This window comes from Gobio gobio, assembly GCF_949357685.1.
Source record: "Gobio gobio genome assembly, chromosome: 16".
Taxonomy (NCBI): domain Eukaryota; kingdom Metazoa; phylum Chordata; class Actinopteri; order Cypriniformes; family Gobionidae; genus Gobio; species Gobio gobio.
Window position 1 is genome coordinate 28115592 of NC_137109.1, and position 19589 is coordinate 28135180.

General features: G+C 45.0%; 1 protein-coding gene across 1 annotated transcript in view; it reads left to right on the forward strand.

The window, feature by feature from the left end:
- tenm2a (teneurin transmembrane protein 2a) overlaps window positions 1–19589 on the forward strand; it is a gene marked incomplete at its 5' end in the record, with an annotated part of 338434 nt that overhangs the window by 291996 nt on the left and 26849 nt on the right. Inside the window, 7 exons of the mRNA XM_079839762.1 lie at window positions 883–1088; window positions 1343–1538; window positions 11245–11346; window positions 14036–14230; window positions 16478–16678; window positions 16800–16985; window positions 18484–18507. Of these exons, the coding sequence (XP_079695888.1) occupies window positions 883–1088; window positions 1343–1538; window positions 11245–11346; window positions 14036–14230; window positions 16478–16678; window positions 16800–16985; window positions 18484–18507 (1110 nt within the window). The remainder of the gene's footprint in view (window positions 1–882; window positions 1089–1342; window positions 1539–11244; window positions 11347–14035; window positions 14231–16477; window positions 16679–16799; window positions 16986–18483; window positions 18508–19589) is intronic.

Sequence of the window (19589 nt, forward strand, 5' to 3'; positions counted from 1 at the left end):
AAAAAGGTTCCTCGCGGCACCCTAAGAAAACAAAAAGCCTAACCCAAGAACCCACTTGTTGTGATATCTGAAGGATCATGTGACACTGAAGATTGAAAATTCAGCTTTTTCATTACGGTTTAAATTTTTAGATACAATGGTAATAGTATTTCATAGTATTACTGTTTTACTGTATATATTCTCCGTTTAAAACATTTAAAAAAAATCTTACTGACCACAAAATTTTGATCTTTGGTAGTGTGTGACACCTTTTCATAATCCAGTAAATTCCAGGGGGAGAAGAAAAAAAAAATCAATGCCCACCCTACATTTCTTTCATTGAATGTGCTATTTCATTATCATATTGTGAAAGTAAAATACTTTATGAACACTGTTTCATGTCGACATTAAGAGTGTAGGTCTTTTTGAGAACCAAATGGCAGTCGGAATCGTAGAGCCCTCACACACTTTAAAAACGCTGATATCTTGTGACAATTCCAATAAAGCTCAGCTTCTTACAAGGGACCATTAACTTTTCATTTTTATAAGATATTCCTCTGTTTTTCTGCAAGCTGGGTTTAAAAAAAAAAAGCACACTCAGATATGCAACAAAGAATCCCCTATTCCCTCGCTCTCTGGCTCTCTGCTGTTGACCGTGATACACTCTCTGCTTTATTTGCGCTGGGTGGATACAGTTATGGCCAAAAAGACTTCAGGAAGCAGCATGTGTGTTTTTTCAGCTTCCATCAGATAAGTGTCTCCCAGAGAGAAAGCGCATTTGTGCAGTTTCCCTTTGTTTTCTGTTTTCACAGTAACTGCCTCTGAATCCATAAACAAGGGGCAGTTGCAACACAGCCGAGGTGAGAGATTGATTTTTGTTTTATTCCTTCCTTTCTGTCTCAGGGCCCTGGGCCGCACGCAACAGCAGCATAGATACAGGCAGCCTGGAGGTGGGCAGGCGTGTGACCCAGGAGGTACCGCCCGGGGTGTTCTGGAGATCCCTGATGCACCTCAGCCAGCCTCAGTTCCTCAAGTTCAACATCTCCTTGGGCAAGGATGCACTGTTTGGGGTTTACATTCGCAAAGGGCTGCCGCCGTCCCATGCACAGGTGTTTATACCCTTTCTATTCACAAAGGGACCACTCTGTGAAGTCCTTTCAGGAAAAAAAAAAAAAAATACCTCTTTCATCACAACAGTGGATCAATCAGTCATTGCAAATACATTTGAGAAGTCAGCAGGTGTTAGATAAAATCATTCAACTTCAAAGTATTTCACTGTTTGATATGTATGAATGCTGTCAAACCACTTTCGATCACGGAAAATAAAAACGTCCCCTCTCGTTTTGTGTCTTCCTCTCTGCAGTATGACTATATGGAGCGTTTGGATGGGAAGGAGAAATGGAGCGTAGTGGAATCGCCTCGTGAGAGACGCAGTATTCAGACAGTGGTTTTGAACGAGGCCGTGTTTGTGCAGTATCTGGACCCTGGCACATGGCACCTGGCTTTCTACAACGACGGCAAGGAGAAGGAATCTGTCTCCTTTAGCACAGCTGTTCTGGGTCAGTTACTCACACACTAGTTAAACTCTCCATTGTACATTTGTTTCCACACATTAATACGGAACGAGAAGATACAATATAATTAGATCCATTGCGAGGAGTGATAAGTAAGCATGTAATACATTTTTCAGTATAAACAATTTTTTTATAACATATATGAAGACTTCATATGTACAAGTCCGTCTGACGTTTTTCTTTAAAATAAGCATTTTTGTCATCATTTTGAGGCTTTTGAATCTGAACTCTTCATATGTTCATAAAGATATATAAGATCATTTTTCTTTTCTTTTTTTAAAGAAATGAATACGATTATTCAGCTAGGGCACATTAAATTTATCAGAAGTAATAGAAAATACATTTATAATCTTTTAACCCTTGCATGCATGACTGTTTCACCAATCATTCTTATATATTCGGGTCTTTAGCGACCCAGATCTATATCTAACATGGATGGTCGCGATAATATAAAACTCTCCTCAAATTACAATTACAGAAGAATAAAATTGTATTCTAAACTATATTTTGTTACCTTTTGGAGCTTGGAAGGCTTCAGTTTGAGTAGATGTTTTATACCATCATCACTGTCCTCGTCAGAGCTCATTTCCCAGTTCATTCAGCATCTGCCTCATATTTGCCATCTCAAGCATATTCTCAAAACTATCATTTTCAACATCTTCAAAATCAATATTTTGATCCCTGACAGTTTATTCACCAGATCCATCATCAAGTGACAGTGACACGAATATTTGATTGAGTTCAGTACTTGCTCTGCAGTAAATGCTGAGCCATTTCAAGTTTTGCAGATCATACTTATTATTGTTTCGTTTTTCTGTCTGCGGTAAGTATGAGTCAAACGTCACTTCATCATTGTGTATCAGACATTGCCACCTTGCGCAATAAATGTGAATTGCACTTATTCCGTCATTAAAGATTCAATTATTGTTGTGCAGAAAAAAATATTGGAGTGTCTATTTACACCATTTGCAAATAGAGTGCCTTGTTGGCAAGTGCTATTCGCACTAGCTCCACCTAACAATGCCTGTTTGGGAATAACAAAAATTAACAGGCATATTTCAACGTTTTCAGTGGTGTAGTCAATAAAACATAAGGCTTAATGTGCATTCAGACTGCCGCTGGCGAGAGCGTAAAAATTTGCTCTGGCCGCCCTGCCATGGACGCTGTAGAAAGATTTGTGGATGCGCTGACGCTCTGACGTAGATCGAATGCTTTAAACTTTATTTAAAGGGGCCAAAGCAAACAATCATGTGGCATTTGTGCTGACCGACCACAAGTAGAGAATAACCGTATAAGTTAACCTCATGAAATAATTTAAATGTGACAGTAAAAAAAACAACAAAAAAAACAGATCAATGGAAAGAACTTAACATTTATAGTAACATGTTTGCTAACGAAATAAACCAATTAAAGCCATTTTTGTGGTGTGGCTTTTGTGTTTGTGGTTAAGTGCTAGTCTAATTTCAACATGCAGTTTATAGGAGACGTTTGCTAGCATTGGTCTTTAATTAACATAAATTTGTGTGCAGCCTACATTACAATACTGTCCTGGTTGAAATGCAGCATTAATGCAATTAGTCAAATCGGTGTTGTTTTGAGCAAATTAATTGCATTCCCACTGAAAAACGAGTTATAGAGCGAAAATGTCGCCTATAAATAGTTTTGCGAGCCTTCTTATGAAACCTGCCACAGCGATTATCAACCTCTCCTCCATTTTGCTTGGGAACTAATGTGCTCGCAACCAAAGTTTACAGCACTGCGCTCTCTGGAATCCTATCAAGCAGAGCACTTCTACATTATGATTGGTAGCCGTCTGGTTGCAGCCGAACCGTGTCATAGCTCAGTACCATAAAGTTGAGCTGATTTCAACTACCCTTGACGCCCAAATCGTCCAAGACGAGCCGCACCGCACAGCTCTCGCCGGTGTGAACGCACACTAAAATATCTAGGTTTTGACGCGATCGACCCAGGTTCGAATCCGCCCTCTCTCTTTTCTTATCACATATCACATCAGAAAGGCATTTACTTTCAATAAAAATTAAGCAAATGTTCTAAAAATGGAAATAAAGTGCTTAACGAAATGTTTAATAATAATAAAAGCATTTATCAGGTAGGGTTAGTGATAGGTGTAGGGAGGGCTTCTATTGTCCCATTAAGGCGGCATCCATTTAATAATTTTAATAAATATAATCATTTGCACTCTATGTTATTATTGCATATGTTTATGTACAACAATAATGAGGTGCAAATAGTATGTATCTGTCAAAATAAAGTATAAATAGCATCTAATTACTATATACACATATTGCAAAGAACGATACTCGGTTACTTAACGTAACCTCGGTTCTCTCTAGAAGAGGGAACGAGTATTGCGTAAGTTCCTTACGCTACGGGAAAGTATTCTTTCTTCGAGATTTCTGAAAAACCCAAAATTATCCTTAATTTTGTAACATTGTCAACGCAGTGCGGCAGCCTGGCAGACCATAGCAGGCTATTCCAGCGTGCTATTGGCTGCTCTGCTGGCAACTGCAGCAGCCTATCGGTGAGCCCGCGTGACGTGGCGACCAATGAGGGCGCTTCGCGCCCACCTGGCTTCATTTGCCTACAGGTGGGGCGTGGCCACGTGTATATAAGCAGGGCTCACGGGCTGCATATTCGGTTTTCGTAGTTCTGAAGCGTAAAAGCCCGCGGGGCGCACGGCAAGGAACGCAATACTCGTTCCCTCTTCTAGAGAGAACCGAGGTTACGTTAAGTAACCGAGTATCGTTCTCTTACGAGAGGTTCTCTCGTATTGCGTAAGTTCCTTACGCTACGGGAACATATTGTCAACGCCGTGCGCGCCTCGCATACAGCATATGTATCCCAGGGAACCGGGGAAAAAACACTGCTCGGGCAGGGTGGCCGGTAAAGGAAACGGGCCACCACATATACGGACACTTCATTTGAACTGACGGGTGGTTACAACAGGTGGTTACAACACCCTGTCCCATGAATGAGGGAACGGCACCTGCCGGTCTCCTTCAAATTCACCACACCTTGTCTCATGAATGAGGGAACGGCAACGCCGGTCGCCTTCAAATTCACAATATCTTGTTATATGAGTGAGGTAACGGCACCGCCGGTCACCTTCAAACTCACAACAGCTCGTCTCGTAAATGAGGGAACGGCACCGCCGGTCTCCTTCAAATTCACATGAGCCTAGTACCGAACTTACTACCAGTATGTGAGCTATGTCTGCGCAGAATCACTGGGCAGAACCAACAGCCCTATTGAACTGATAACACTTTCGCCTGTAAGGCAGGAACTTCCAGATTGTAAAATCTCACGAACGTAGACGGGGAGGCCCAGCCTGCCGCCATACAGATATCGTGGATGGAAATCCCTCTGGCCCAAGCCCACGAAGAGGCCATGCCTCTGGTGGAGTGTGCTCTGACACCTAGCGGGCACTGCAGGTGTTTGGAAGCGTATGCAGTTGCAATCGCGTCCACTATCCACCTGGACAGGGTCTGTTTCGAGGAGGCGAGACCTTTAGTGCGCCCTCCAAACGAAACAAATAGCTGCTCAGAACGCCTGAAGGCGGCGGAGCGTGTGACATAAACCCTCAATGCCCTGACAGGGCAGAGGATATTGCCACCGTCCCCCTCGTCGGATGCTGGCAGAGCCGAGAGGGAGATAATCTGCGCCCTGAAGGGAGTGCCGATCGCTTTGGGGACATAACCATGCCTCGGTCTGAGAATGACCTTAGAGTCATTAGGACCGAACTCCATACACATCGGGCTCACTGAGAGCGCGTGTAGATCCCCCACGCGTTTCACTGAAGCCAGAGCTATCAGGAACGCGGTTTTTAGCGAAAGGAACCTTGGTTCCACAGTCTCGAGCGGTTCAAAGGGATGAGCCTTCAGGGCCTCTAGGACCAAGGCCAGATCCCATATAGGAACCAAAGGGGGCCGCGGGGGATTCATCCGTCTGGCTCCTCTGAGGAAACGGATGATGAGCTTGTTCCTTCCTAGTGTGCTACCTAGCGTCGTCTGAGCGAACGCTGCTATAGCCGCCACATACACTTTGAGCGTGGAAGGGGACCTGCCCAGTTCCAAAAGCTCTTGGAGGAAGGAGAGCACCCGCTGGACCCCACATTGCTGTGGGTCCAATCCCTTGGAAACACACCACTCAGTGAACACCGACCACTTAGAACTATATAACCGCCTCGTCGAGGGGGCTCTAGAGTGTGAAATCGTGTTCATAACCCCTTCGGGCAGGTCAACGGGTATCCGTTGGTCACCCATACATGCAGAGACCATCGCTCTGGATGGGGATGCCAAACTGACCCTCCTGCTTGAGAGAGGAGGTCTGCTCTCAGCGGAACTGGCCAGGGGGGTGAGTGCGACAGCTTCACCAGCTCTGGGTACCAAATCTGGTTCTCCCAGCGCGGCGCTATAAGGAGCACCGGGCGGCGCGTCTCCCTGATTTTCGCTATGACCTGGGGCAATAGGGAAATCGGCGGGAAAGCATACAGCGGGAGGCTGGGCCAAGGTTGGGACAGCGCATCCTCGCTTTTGGACAGAAACGTCGGGCAGCGGGCGTTCTCTTTTGTTGCAAAGAGGTCGAGCTCCGCTCTGCCGAATAGGCGCCATACCAGCTGGACTGTCTGGGGGTGCAGGGACCATTCTCCTGAGAGAATGAGGCCCCTGGACAGCTTGTCCGGGCCCACATTGAGGTGGCCCGGTACGTGCGCAGCTCTCAGCGAGCGCAGCGAGCTGTCTGCCCACACGAGCAGGCGTTCTGTCAGATTGCCCAGACACCTGGACCTGACACCGCCCTGCCGGTTCAGTGGTTCAGCCTGTGGTATTGTCCGACCGGACCAACACGTGGTGTCCTCGTATAAGCGGGAGAAACTGCTTGAGCGCGTTCTCTACCGCTATCATCTCCAAACAGTTTATGTGTAGGAGTTTTTCCTCGCTCGACCAGAGGCCCGAGGCTGATCCGCCCTCGAAAACGGCGCCCCAACCCGTGGTGGAGGCGTCCGTCGAGATGACCTTGCGGTGTGAGATGGCTCCCATCGTCACTCCCCTCTGGTACCAGTCGGCTACTAACCAGGGCTCTAGGCTGAAACACAGCTCTGAGTCACTCTGATCCTGAAGCCTCCGGACGCCCAGGCTCTGTGAGGCACTCGGGCGTTTAACCAGCATTGCAGCGGGCGCATGCGCATTAAGCCCAGCTGGAGCACAGCTGCAGCTGAGGCCATACGTCCCAGCATCCTCTGAAAGAGCTTGAGAGGTGCGATTTTGCCCGGCCGGAAGTACTCAGCCATGCGCTGAACTTGGCGCGCGCGTTGGGGTGACAGGCGGGCTGACATTGCCACAGTGTCCAGATTCAAACCCAGAAATGAGGTTGATTGCGTGGGCACTAATGAGCTCTTGGTCCAATTGACCGTGAGCCCCAGGCTGTCCGGATGGCTGAGCAGCATTGCCCTGTGGGCGAGGAGCTCGGCCTCTGACTGCGCCAGGATGAGCCAATCGTCCAGATAGTTCAACACTCGCATCCCTCGACTTCTCAGAGGAGCGAGGGCCGCGTCCATGCACTTCGTAAATGTACGGGGTGCTAGTGACAGGCCGAACGGAAGGACGGTGTATTGATAAGCCTGGCCGTCGAAGGCGAATCGTAAGGATGGCCTGTGACGTGGCGTTATCTTGATTTGAAAATATGCATCTTTCAAATCTAGGGAGATTAGCCAGTCTCTCGGGCGAATATGCGCGAGGATCTGCTTGGTCGTGAGCATCTTGAACGATCTTCTCATAAGAGCTTTGTTCAGACGCCTCAGATCCAGAATCGGTCTGAGCGACCCATCCCTTTTTGGCACGAGAAAACACCGGCTGTAAAAGCCTGACTCGCTCATAGAATGGGGAACCGGTTCTATAGCCCCTTTGCACAGCAGCATGGCTATTTCTGCTCGAAGTAGATGTGCTACTTCCTCGCTCACTCTCGTCTCTGTACGCGCACAGAAGCGCGGAGGGTGGCGAGCGAACTGCAGAGTGTAGCCGTGCTTCACTGTTTTCAGCACCCATTCTGATACACCTGGAATGGCTTCCCACGCTCTCGCGTGTGCCACACGGGATACAACGGTCTCCGGGTTCAAAACGCCGCGCTTCGCGGGTTTGACGGCCTGTATAGGAGGGGCGGGCGCAGTGCGCGCGCTCTCTGTGCTGTGGGCCAGCCGATCGCTCGCGATGGCTGGCCGCCCTACACACTGTATCTCTGCCGCTTCGAGCGGGGAGTGGCTTGTGTGTGGCCCTACACTCGTCGTTCCGGCCACCTTGGGCGGAGAACAAATGGTGTGTGGCGCGGCGCATGGCGCCGGGGGCAGAATGTTCGCGAAAATGTGTGAGCGCGTTTGAGCGGGCACAACTCTTACGCGTGGAACATGACCGGTTAAGAGTGGCTGTGTGACAGCGCGTGTGGTGATTAGGCGTGGGCGCAAATAAGCGGACACGTGACCTAACTCTAGCACTCGAGCGGCCGGTGGCCGCTTTATGTGAGTGAGAGACACGGGATTTGTGGTGCTTGGGTGCAGGGGTGAACACAAAAGTGGGCACGTTTACTGCATTTGAAAACACATACGGCGTGAGCCGTGCAACCAGAAATAAAAGCAACTTCGTGATTTCTCTGGTTCGTCGTAAAACGGCGGTTGTAGACAGGCGAGAGGGCAGTTTTGCCGGCTCGTTGGCTGCGTGAGAGCCATCTGCAGCAGCCACAGGAGTGGGGGGTTGACAGGAAGAAGAGTTTTGACGGTGGTCCGGCCACGGCAGGACTTAACCGTCACTTCCCCCTTCTGCTAGGAGGACTTTGGAGGGGCTTCAGTTGGAAACAGGCGAGAGGGCGAGTCCGCCGGCTCGTAGGCTGCGTGGAAAACATCTGCAGTAGCCACAGGAGTGGGGACTGACAGGAAAACAGAGTTTTAACGGTGGTCCGGCCGCAGCGGGACTTAACCGTCTATTCTCTCCTTATGTATAGACGCCCAAAAATACTCGAGCGCCACGTGGTGCAAGTTAGCTTTCTGTATGTAAGAAAAGCTGGCCGCGAGCCCGGGGAAGCGGACAGTAAACATTTTTATCTGCCGCGAGAGCTGGGCTCGAACTCGGGTCTCCGGCGTTTCAGCCGCTGATTTTGCCACTGTGCTACCGGGAGGGACACAATAGCGTTCAGTTAGCGCGAGCATACGGCAGTACGTCCTCGTGCTTGTTGGCAGTCGTGTGTGCATAAAAGACAGGCTCGTTACTGCAATAGTAATATTTCCAGCCGCCTGAACTGGAGAGGGGGCTGAGAAATGCTAGAGAAAGGCGGTTCGTCCGGCCACAGCGGGACGAAAACACCCTCTGTTAATTTCCCGGTGAGTGCGGCGCGCACGCGCGTGCTGAACATGCTCGTGACCATGCGCACTCTCATTCCTTGTGAACGGCGCAATCTGCGCGGTCCAACAGGGGGGAATGCGGGTTCGTTGGAGAGCATATGTCAGCGTCATGTCTCATGACGGCGTTTGTTCGCTGGCGTGCGTGTCTTAACAGGCTCGTGTACAGCAATATGAACAATTCCAGTCGCCTGAACTCATGAGGGGACTGAGAAATGTGCGCGAGGGTGGAACAGCTCTCTTGTAACGTAAAGATAGCTGCAGGACCGTCCGTTTCTGCCATCCCTTGTATGTAAGCGGCGCATTAGCGCGGCATGAACAGAGGGGGGAGGAGGCTCGCTCCGAGACCGTTCATTTCTACCATCCCTTGCAAGCGGCGCGGTGGCGCGGCTTGAACAGAGGGGGAGGAGGCTCGCTCCGAGACCGTTCATTTCTACCATCCCTCGCAAGCGGTGCGGTGGCGCGGCTTGAACAGAGGGGGAGGAGGCTCGCTCAGAGACCGTTCATTCCTACCATCCCTTGTAAGCGGCGCGGCTTGAACAGAGGGGGAGGAGGCTCGCTCCGAGACCGTTCATTTCAACCATCCCTTATAAGCGGCGCGGTGGCGCGGCTTGAACAGAGGGGGGGAACAGCGGAGTGATGTCATCATAAAACTGCTCGAGTCGAGCCCGCAGGGTCGACATAGAGAGTTCCTCGCACTCGGGGCAATCGCCCGCGAGGAGTGCGGCGGCGGCGTGGTAACGGCCCAGACAGAGAGCGCAGACACATGGCGGTCTCTGATGCTGAGCTGCACGTGGCACGAGCCGCAGGTGGAACGAGGCGTTTTGATAAAAACGCTCGTGCTCTTTTATGAAACGTGTGACGCAACGGCGAGAACACGTGCAATGAAAGGATATAATGCTGCCGGATAGCAGAGCAGGCACGGATGGCTGAAGGTGGCGCGATGCTGCCGGCTTCTTCAGGCGCTGTCCTCTGCTTGCTCGTCTGCACGATCACGGCGGCGGGTTCCAGATCCAGCGATGCGAAGGGCTTCGCTGAAGAAAAGAAAATCGAATAAGCAGCCCGTGAGCCCTGCTTATATACACGTGGCCACGCCCCACCTGTAGGCAAATGAAGCCAGGTGGGCGCGAAGCGCCCTCATTGGTCGCCACGTCACGCGGGCTCACCGATAGGCTGCTGCAGTTGCCAGCAGAGCAGCCAATAGCACGCTGGAATAGCCTGCTATGGTCTGCCAGGCTGCCGCACTGCGTTGACAATGTTACAAAATTAAGGATAATTTTGGGTTTTTCAGAAATCTCGAAGAAAGAATACTTTCCCGTAGCGTAAGGAACTTACGCAATACGAGAGAACCTCTCGTAAGAGAACTACTTTTACATGGTGTAAATAAAATATATCACTATTTCTAAGCTTAGCCATCACAGGAATCAATTTCATTTAAATAAATAAAAATGTAACCGTTTTAAATGACTATTTCACTATATTATTGTTTTACTGTAGTTTTGATCAAATTGCAGTCTTATAATACTATAAAAATACATTCTAAAAATCTTCAATCTTTTGAATGATAGTAAAACTAAGCATTACAATTTTAAATAAAAATAAGCATAAAAGTACTTATAAATAAGAGTGTGAAAATAAAATGTAAAGTAAGAAAATGAAGTGCAAAGAATAAGAGAATAAAATGCAAAACTAATTAATGAATGAGAAAAATAAATTGCCTGAAGATAGATATTGAGAGATGTTCAGAACAATTTACACAGACATTTGTTCAACTTGGGTTTCATAAATGAGGTCTAATACGAGTTCATTTTAAAATATGAATATAAAATGATAGATGAATGTGTCCTTGCCGCCCAGCAAAAGGGAAATAATTAAATAATGTCAATCTATTAATGTTAAACAATTTTATATATATCATCATCTACTTGAAATGAGATAAGCACCTTGTGACTCTGTTCTATGAATATTCACATGCATGAATTCTGCGAATAAGTGGTGTCTCACCAATTAACCTTCCACTAATCTACTGTGATATGGCCTACTTTCATTGCCGTGATATTACTCATGGCTAATGAAATGGTGTGTGACGCTGTTTGAATGGGTTGTATCAATAATGACCAGAGACAGCCACTCAGAACTAGAGCGAAAGATGGACAGAAAACGTGTGTGTGAGAGAGAGAGAGGAACGATACAGTGAAGGAAAAGATAAGATGAGAGTTGGATGTGGTGGTTACAGCTGTCATTACCATCAAAGTGGCCTTTTTTAGAAAGGTTTCATTCTTTTTACAGACTCTGTGCAAGAGTGTCCCCGCAACTGTCATGGTAACGGAGAGTGTGTGTCAGGAGTATGTCACTGCTTCCCAGGGTTCCATGGCATGGACTGCTCGAAAGGTAAGAAACACCAATTACACCCCGAACTCTGTCATACAGCAAGAGAGAATGAGCATAAGAAGAAGAAAAAAACTGTGACAAAGAGAAAGAGAGAAGTGAACTATTACTCCCCTGTCACTCATAGCAAAATGGAGTGATCCATTAATTTCGTGTTTAAAAGTTTAAAAAATCATTGTGTCATCTTTTACAACATCTTTAACATTCATGTCGTTCCAAACCAGTATGATTTTCTTCTTTGGAAAACAGTTTTATTTAGTCGCATGGACCACTTTTATGGTGGGTTTTTTTGTTTTGTTGTTGTTGTAATTTTGGTATTTGACAGCCCCAGACCTTGAAAAGAGTGACTGAGAAATTCCTCAAAAATTCACCAGTATTTGAGAGAAGAAAGTCATAGAGATTTACAACAACATGGATGAATAAATAATGACAACATTTTCATTTTGGGGAGAACTGTGCTTTGAAACTGTGGACTAGTGGTTTGCACTTACACTTCGAGACATAATAATACTAATAATAATTAATAAAACATGCAGATTAAGGTCCAAACAGACAAAAGAAGAGCACATGTGATGGGGAACAGCACTGAATTGTTGCCATTATGGCAGAAGCAGTGTTATTCAAAGAGCTGAACGCATCAAAGATGTGTGTCCCAATGGCTCTAGACACTCAACAGCTTTGGATACAGCCCAGATTCCTTCTAGATGAGCCTGTGTGTGTGCCTGCGTGCGTGCGTGCGTGCGTGCGTGCGTGCGTGTGTGTGTGTGTGAGTGAGTGTCAGTGAGTGTGAGTGAGTGTGTGTGCGTGTGTGCGCGCTCGCATGTCCACACATTGAATTCATTAGCACAATATGCCTGAAAATGCACTCACTGTATTTGTATACTTTCCTGTTAAGGAAATGCTTTAGTTGTGTGACTCAGAAAATGAGATCTATGTGTTAGTGGAGGTCTCTTTCTCTTTTCTTCTCTCTTTCTTTCTCTTTCCAAGGCACAAGGATGATGAATGGCGGTTCATACAGCCCAATATCTTCCATTGCTCACCTGGGAAGCTCATGATTAATAGTTTTGTTACCACAATGTTAAATTACATTTTCTTTCATTACAGTTTTCTCCAACCTATCAGAGCTGTCCACTCCAAGCACCAGTGCTGACCCTCTATGTGTGTGTGTGTGTGTGTGTGTGTGTGTGTGTGTGTGTGTGTGTGTGTGTGTGTGTGTGTGTGTGTGTGTGTGTGTGTGTGTGTGTGTGTGTGTGTGTGTGTGTGTGTGTGTGTGTGTGTGTGTGTGTGTGTGTGTGTGTGTGTGTGTGTGTGTGTGTGTGTGTGTGAGTGTGAGTGTAAATATATTTACAATGCACAGAGCCTCGAGACTCTCTCATTACAGAAATCACAGTAGGAAGTCTTTTTAGACTACTGGCTGCTTGCTGGACATCTTTCATCTGAGCTTAGAGAGGGTGTTAGTGGATAATGTAGTCTATAAGTCAAGAAAAATTAAGTCCAGATTCATACCTTTTCCAGACACAATTCAGACATTCTGTTCTTATCAGGTGAGAACACAGAACCTGTTGAAGTGCCATGGTTGTACCATGCACCATGGTGTTATTGTGTTTTTAGGACATGTATTATAGTATTACCATTTGTTTGGACATGCACTGTGGTGTAATTATACTTGACATGCACTATGGTAATTTCATGGTATTTTTGGAGTAAACCTTGTCTGGCTATCACCAGACCAAGCTCAATTTAAGATTTAACATTGGTCTGGGGAGTCTGCTCTGTATTTTCTACTGCACACGCGAGCATAAACGTGCATAAATTAAATGACTCTAGTACGCAATTGGATAGTCCTTCAACCAATCAGACTACAAGAGGCGTGATAAACAAGCATAATTCAAATGACTCTGTACGCAATTGGATAGTCCTTCAACCAATCAGACCACAAGAGGCGTGATCAACGGGCAACGACCCATCGCTTCTCTGTCCGTCATCGTGACAATCCCTCCAATAGCGGGCCAGGTGGATAAGCCAGTCTGTGATTGGTTCCCGCAAAAGTGTAACAGAAGCAGTAGAAATGAGGGTTTCCAGACTGAGTTGCCGGGCAAAATCAAATCGCTGGCAGATCAGGCTGGGTTTACTCAGTCTAGAGTAAACCTTGAAATACCATAATACTGTATATGAATGTGTACTAACATCTCCTTGTTGGCTCTTTTTTGATAAATAACTTTTTATCTAATTTGTTATGTTGGTTAAAAACTAAATAAAGAAATACTTTCAAAAGTCACAATAAGAATAAGAGAATACCACAAAAAAATCCACCAAACTGATTGTATTTTAAATTTGGTGCCTAAAGCTTGAAGTTTGATTCATTATTTTACATCATATGTCCTCAGTGTGAGACATTTCTGAGCCCATTGTTATCAGATGTGGATTCTTTCCTCCCATGGTCTCATTCCCTATATCACACCATTCAGACACATCTATGACCACAACTGCCAGCCGGTTTCTCAATCTCTTTGTAAACTTGCACAGATTCTTTGTAAAAAAGAAAAGTTCTCTCCCTATGCTGTCTCATTTGTCTCTCATGCTATTCTTTACATCTTTAGAAACAAAACATTGCAAAACAAATGGATAAGAAAACATCAGACATCACTCATATAAAATAATTCCTTGTTCTCTTTCTGTTTCTTTCTCTAAGCGGCATGCCCGGTCCTCTGTAGTGGAAATGGTCAGTATGATAAGGGATCGTGTATCTGCTATAGCGGATGGAAGGGACCGGAATGCGATGTTCCCATCAGCCAGTGCATCGACCCCCAGTGTGGTGGTCATGGCACGTGCACAGAGGGCACATGTGTTTGTACTCTGGGCTACAAAGGAGGGAATTGCGCTGAGGGTAAGTGTGTGTGTGTGTGTGTATAGCTTTCTGTAGACATTGTTTTTTTGTCAATGGCTTAAAGGGATAGTTCAAACAAAAATGAAATTCTGTCATCATTTACTCACCCTCAAGTTGTTCCAAACCTGTATGAGCTTCTTTGAACACAAAAGAATATATTTTGAAGATTGTTGTAAACCAGACAGTTGACAGTAGCCATTGACTTCCATAGTATTTTCTTTTTTCCAACTATGGAAGTCAATGGCTACCGTCAACTGTCTGGTTACCAGCATTCTTCAAAATATCTTCTTTTGTGTTCAACAGAAGAAATAAACTTTCAGATTTACAGGATACATGTTTGGAACAACTTGAAGGTGAGTAAATGATGACAAAATATTTGGGTGAACTCCATTTAATAATTCCCTCTGCGGCTGTAATAGTTGTTTCCTATCCGTGTCGCTACTTAAGAAAGGGAAACACATTCTTACATATAGACATCTTTGGCTGTTTCCCTAGATTCTCTGGTAGGACCTAATGGGCTCCCACAAAAACACTTCTCAGATATGAGTAAAGGCTGGAAAATATATTGATCTTGATGCTGAGAACAATAGCTTTGGTCTTGATTCATTTTTTTATATTTTGTAAAGTTCAGTGGCTCTTTGGTAAGACAGTGACTGGCAATAAGATCCCGGGAGTCTAAAAATGGAAAGGGAAGAAAAATATAAGGCAGAGGCAGAAGAAAAAGAAAGATGAGGTATAAGAGGACCAGGATGAAAACAGCTAACAAACATAGAAATAGGTTGGATGGAAAGCAGAGTCTGCTCATTACAGAGAGACAGTGATGGCAGCTAAACAAACAAACAATCAAATAGAACAACAAAAGCCATGCATATTAATTTTTTCTGATTCTCAATCTCCGAATCTCTGATTAACTCTTAAAGTCTGGCATCAAGTCCCATATTAATATAGTCAACAAGTGGCTGTCAAGCTCCAAAAAAAATAAGGCATAAATATTGACAAAAATGTAAATTTTTGCGGTAATAATTCCTTTAGATGTGTGTGTCAGTCAGGGTTTGTGGACATTTTGCGTGCATATGTCCCCACAAAGACATTAACTATTCCCAAGAAGAAATTCACTTTAAACAAAAAAAAGTTTGTGCAGGGTTAGGTTTAGGGGATATGAAATATTATTATTAAGAAAAAAGAAAAAATAGAATATCAATGGATATAGTGTGTGAAACAAAAAAACAAATGTGTGTGTGTAAAAAAATTTTTTTTTTTTTGTGGGGCACAAGGAGCTTGAGGTGTTGCAGATCACAAGGTCAGCACTTTTGCTCCTTTCGTTTTTTCCGGTCGTTCATATCAGATATTCATCACAGTATAGTCACTCAAACAATTTACCTGAAGTGCCGGTGACATAGAAATCGATAGGCGTGATGTGCAGTTTCTGCAGCATAAACATTTGGCATGAATGGCTTTATGCGCGTGTGGGGAAAGAGCGGCACTTCTGTCAGCCAAGGGGGGCTGAGATAGGGGTGTCACACAGGGCACCACAGGGCCGGGTAATTTGTCAAATGGCTTTCTCACACTTTTCATGGCCAGATCTCTTTCTCTCAGCAGTCAATATCAATTTTTTTGAGGCACCCCGGATGAAACATGTGAGAGACAGGGTCAAAGTCACACAAAAAAAGAGTAAGGGAGTGGAAGGAAGACAGACAGAGATGCTGAGACAGTGAGAGAGAGGGTTGGAGAGGTGAGTGTGAAAGGCTCGAGACAGGAAACTGCCATTCTCACACGTAGGGTGTGATGTATCGATTTTTCATGCTTAGATGAAAGTTATAGTATGTACTTGTGGATGCTTTCTTCAAAATCTGTCCAAGCCTATTTAGATGTGATTGTTGTTTTTCTTTGTATGTTTATGTTATCTGTATCTAAAGATATACAGTAAGACTCATCTTGCACTTACTCATTTTCTACAATTATATAATGTCTAGATTAAACAATACCCCTCAGCTAATACCACGTTTGACTGAAAATAGCAATTGGCAAATTCGTGATCATGGTTGTAACACAAACTCAAGGCTTGGCCTTTAAAAAACAGGGACATGCCCTTCAATATGTCCCGCCCCAATTTCCTTTTTCGAATAAAAATTTCCAATTTTTTTTATGATAGAATTGGTCAACACCAATCGGTTTATAAACCAATGTCATAGGATCTTTAATATGTATGACAGATCCTCACTCATGACTCTTACATGTTGTACGCAGTTGACTGCTTGGATCCAACCTGCTCAAATAATGGCATCTGTGTGAACGGGGAGTGCCACTGTAAACCAGGCTGGGGCGGACCCAGCTGTGAGCTGCCCAGGGCACAATGCCCAGATCAGTGCCACGGTCACGGTGCTTTTATTCCAGACACAGGCGTCTGCAGCTGTGACCCCAATTGGATGGGCCCTGATTGTTCTGTCGGTCAGTTTGATTGTATCTATGTAATACAAATGTTTTAGCATAACCTTTCATTTCATTAGCCCTGATTTCTAATGTATGATATTTCAAACATGGCAATACTGTTCTATCCTTCTTTCCTCAGAGGTTTGCTCGGTTGACTGTGGGACACACGGCGTATGCATGGGTGGCTCGTGCCGCTGCGAGGAGGGCTGGACGGGTGCGGCTTGTGATCAGCGTGTGTGTAACCCACTCTGCGTGAAGCACGGCACCTGTAAGGATGGGAAGTGCGAGTGTGAGCAGGGCTGGAATGGAGAACACTGCACCATCGGTAGGCATACGCCCACCCCTGACCCAGGCACTGACCTTTTCCTGCTCCCTACACTCACCATTACAACAGATGCCACAGCACTGCACATTCTCTGCCTATACTGTTCTCGTGAACGTTATATAGAGTCCCTCCACTTTTCTGTGCTTGAAGCTTAACACAAGAGGCTCCTGTTTTTGGATCATCATTGTTGGTCCTGGGGCAAGATTCTTATCAATCAGTTAGGTTTCAGGAAAAATGGTTAGAACTGCGGTTAGGGTCTACCTATTGCTCTCTCATTTTGGGCATAGATTATGGTTTGAGAAATGCCTTCTCCGGGACCAGCAAAGGATGTTGCTCCAGGAACGTGACCTACATGCATGCAGCTCAGGGATTTAGGAGAATTTCAGGAAAAGTTTATACTGGTGATTCTAGTGATCATCCTTGACTGATCCATCAGGATGGGGTATACAGTACATCACTCTAAAACCTTTAATATTAAAGCCATGTCCCAAATGCTGCTCAAAAGGCTTGTGGTCCGCATCAGAGTCCACACTTTGGTGATGTAAAAAGAGACGGACTGTAGTCCGCAAAAGTGCACATAGAGGACAGATGGAAAAAAAAAATTCTATCCATCTAGATAGAATTTTTTTTTTAAATATTGGACACCTTATGGCAGGAGTTGTCTAAAACTGTTTAGGAACGTGGCCCTCCAGGGGCTGGATCAAACACCCCTGCCCTACAGTCTTGTAAAAACCATAGACACAAGTGACAGTCATTGCAAGCCCACAAGTACAAATCAAGTGCATTGTTAGAGTTTTAAGCGTTTAGAGAAGAGAGAATAGCAAACTAAAATCTTCCCTATCTATATCTATGTAACCCCATTACCATAAGTTTATAGGGCATAAGACACACCAAGAAGAAATCAGGAATAACAGGGTCAATTGAGGAGAATTAGACTGTTCCTCTGTCTGGTGTTGGACTTAGAACAGATTTAGCCGTGTTTGATCATGCCTCACACAGCGGAGGCAGATGAGTGGGCTGCTGGGTAATGAACAGTCCTAGCGGAATAGCAGCGGCTGATGGAAGGTAGAGACGTCTTCACCTTGAAAAATCACACCTCTTTTTGCCTTGGCTTCTCTCTCTCTCTCTCTCTCTCTCTCTCTCTCTCTCTCTCTCTCTCTCTCTCTCTCTCAAAAATAGACTCAAAAGCCAAAGTTTTCCTCTCTATCATCATCTGTGGGCGTGTGTGTGCATGTTTGTCTGTTACTCCAAAGATGATATGACAAAGACTGAAAGTGCTCTGCCTTTAATCCTTCTCCCTGAGTACGCCATGACAGGAAGTCTGTTTATCAAACTATTTCTGTGGGCTTAAAAAGCATTTTGCTTCCATCTTTAGTTTCCATTTGTATTCCTTATAATTCTTCTGTTTTTAACTGATTCAAATGCAGCAAACACATGTATTCATTTGTGTTCTTGTTATTATGCATTTTTTTCTCTCTGAATGTGCTCTCTGATGCAGACTTTTGGGATGGGAGTATTGAAGGTATTGTACCTCGTCGTACTGTGACTAGTGCTAGCTGCACTTTAGTCTGGTTGTGAGCAACCCCTAGCTTGGCTGCATAGCGACTGTGTGCTTCTGTTTATAGAGTAGCCGTGGTGGAGTAGAATGTTGTGTGGAGTAGGTTCATAGTGCTAGTCTGTGTTCTTCAGCATATGTGTTTATATTTTTGTTGTCAGCTGATGATAGTATAGCTCTAATCATCTGTTTTGCACCTTGTTGCTTTTGAAATGACCCTCTCCAACAGCATTAACTGAGCTACGAAAGTGTCCAATCTTTGAAAAGAACAATGACTTGTCAGTCCTTCAGAGCTTGTGATAATATTATACATTATATTGTCTTCGTTACACATATTATTGATAGTTATTAATCCTAAATATTGACCAGAACTTATTCTGGTCACTTATTACAGGAAAATCCTGCTGGAGTAACCTGGGGTTAAGTGTCTTGTTCAAGTTGTTACTTGAGTCAAAGCACAATTTATGGCATAAAATTAAATCTCAATGCCAATGCAACTTTTCCCACCCGAGTGTGTGAAATGCAGGGAAGTGAGGTTTGCCTGTACAGCTCCTCTTTGCTCCCCTCCGTTACACCAAATTATCATGAGACTTTACGAATCCTACCGTGGCAAAGGCTTGGCTTATGAATGTTAATTTGGTGATTAGATGGTCCTCCAAGGTTATCTTTCAATTTAAGCACAACCTTATATTCATGAGCCAAGATATTGGCATGTTGTCACAACCAGCCAGTCTGTCAGCTCGGTCAGGCTTTTACTGTTATAGAAGAGCAACGGTTTGAAGAGAATCTTTGCAGAGCAATTTAGATCATGTAAAGTGTATTTTAACATCTAACTGAAAAGAACAGTTAGTTTTTCTTTGTTGTCACCACAGTAATGCAAGAATCCTATGCTCAACAGGACCACCCTCTTGCAATGTGTTGACCAAGTAATTGCGTTAACCTAGAAGTCTTTCTTTTTATATGTAGAATTAAGTTCTGCGTCTTTGAAGAAATTTAAAGAATGGTGCCATAAATGTATTTAAGGAACAGTCTCCCTGGAGCAACATGAG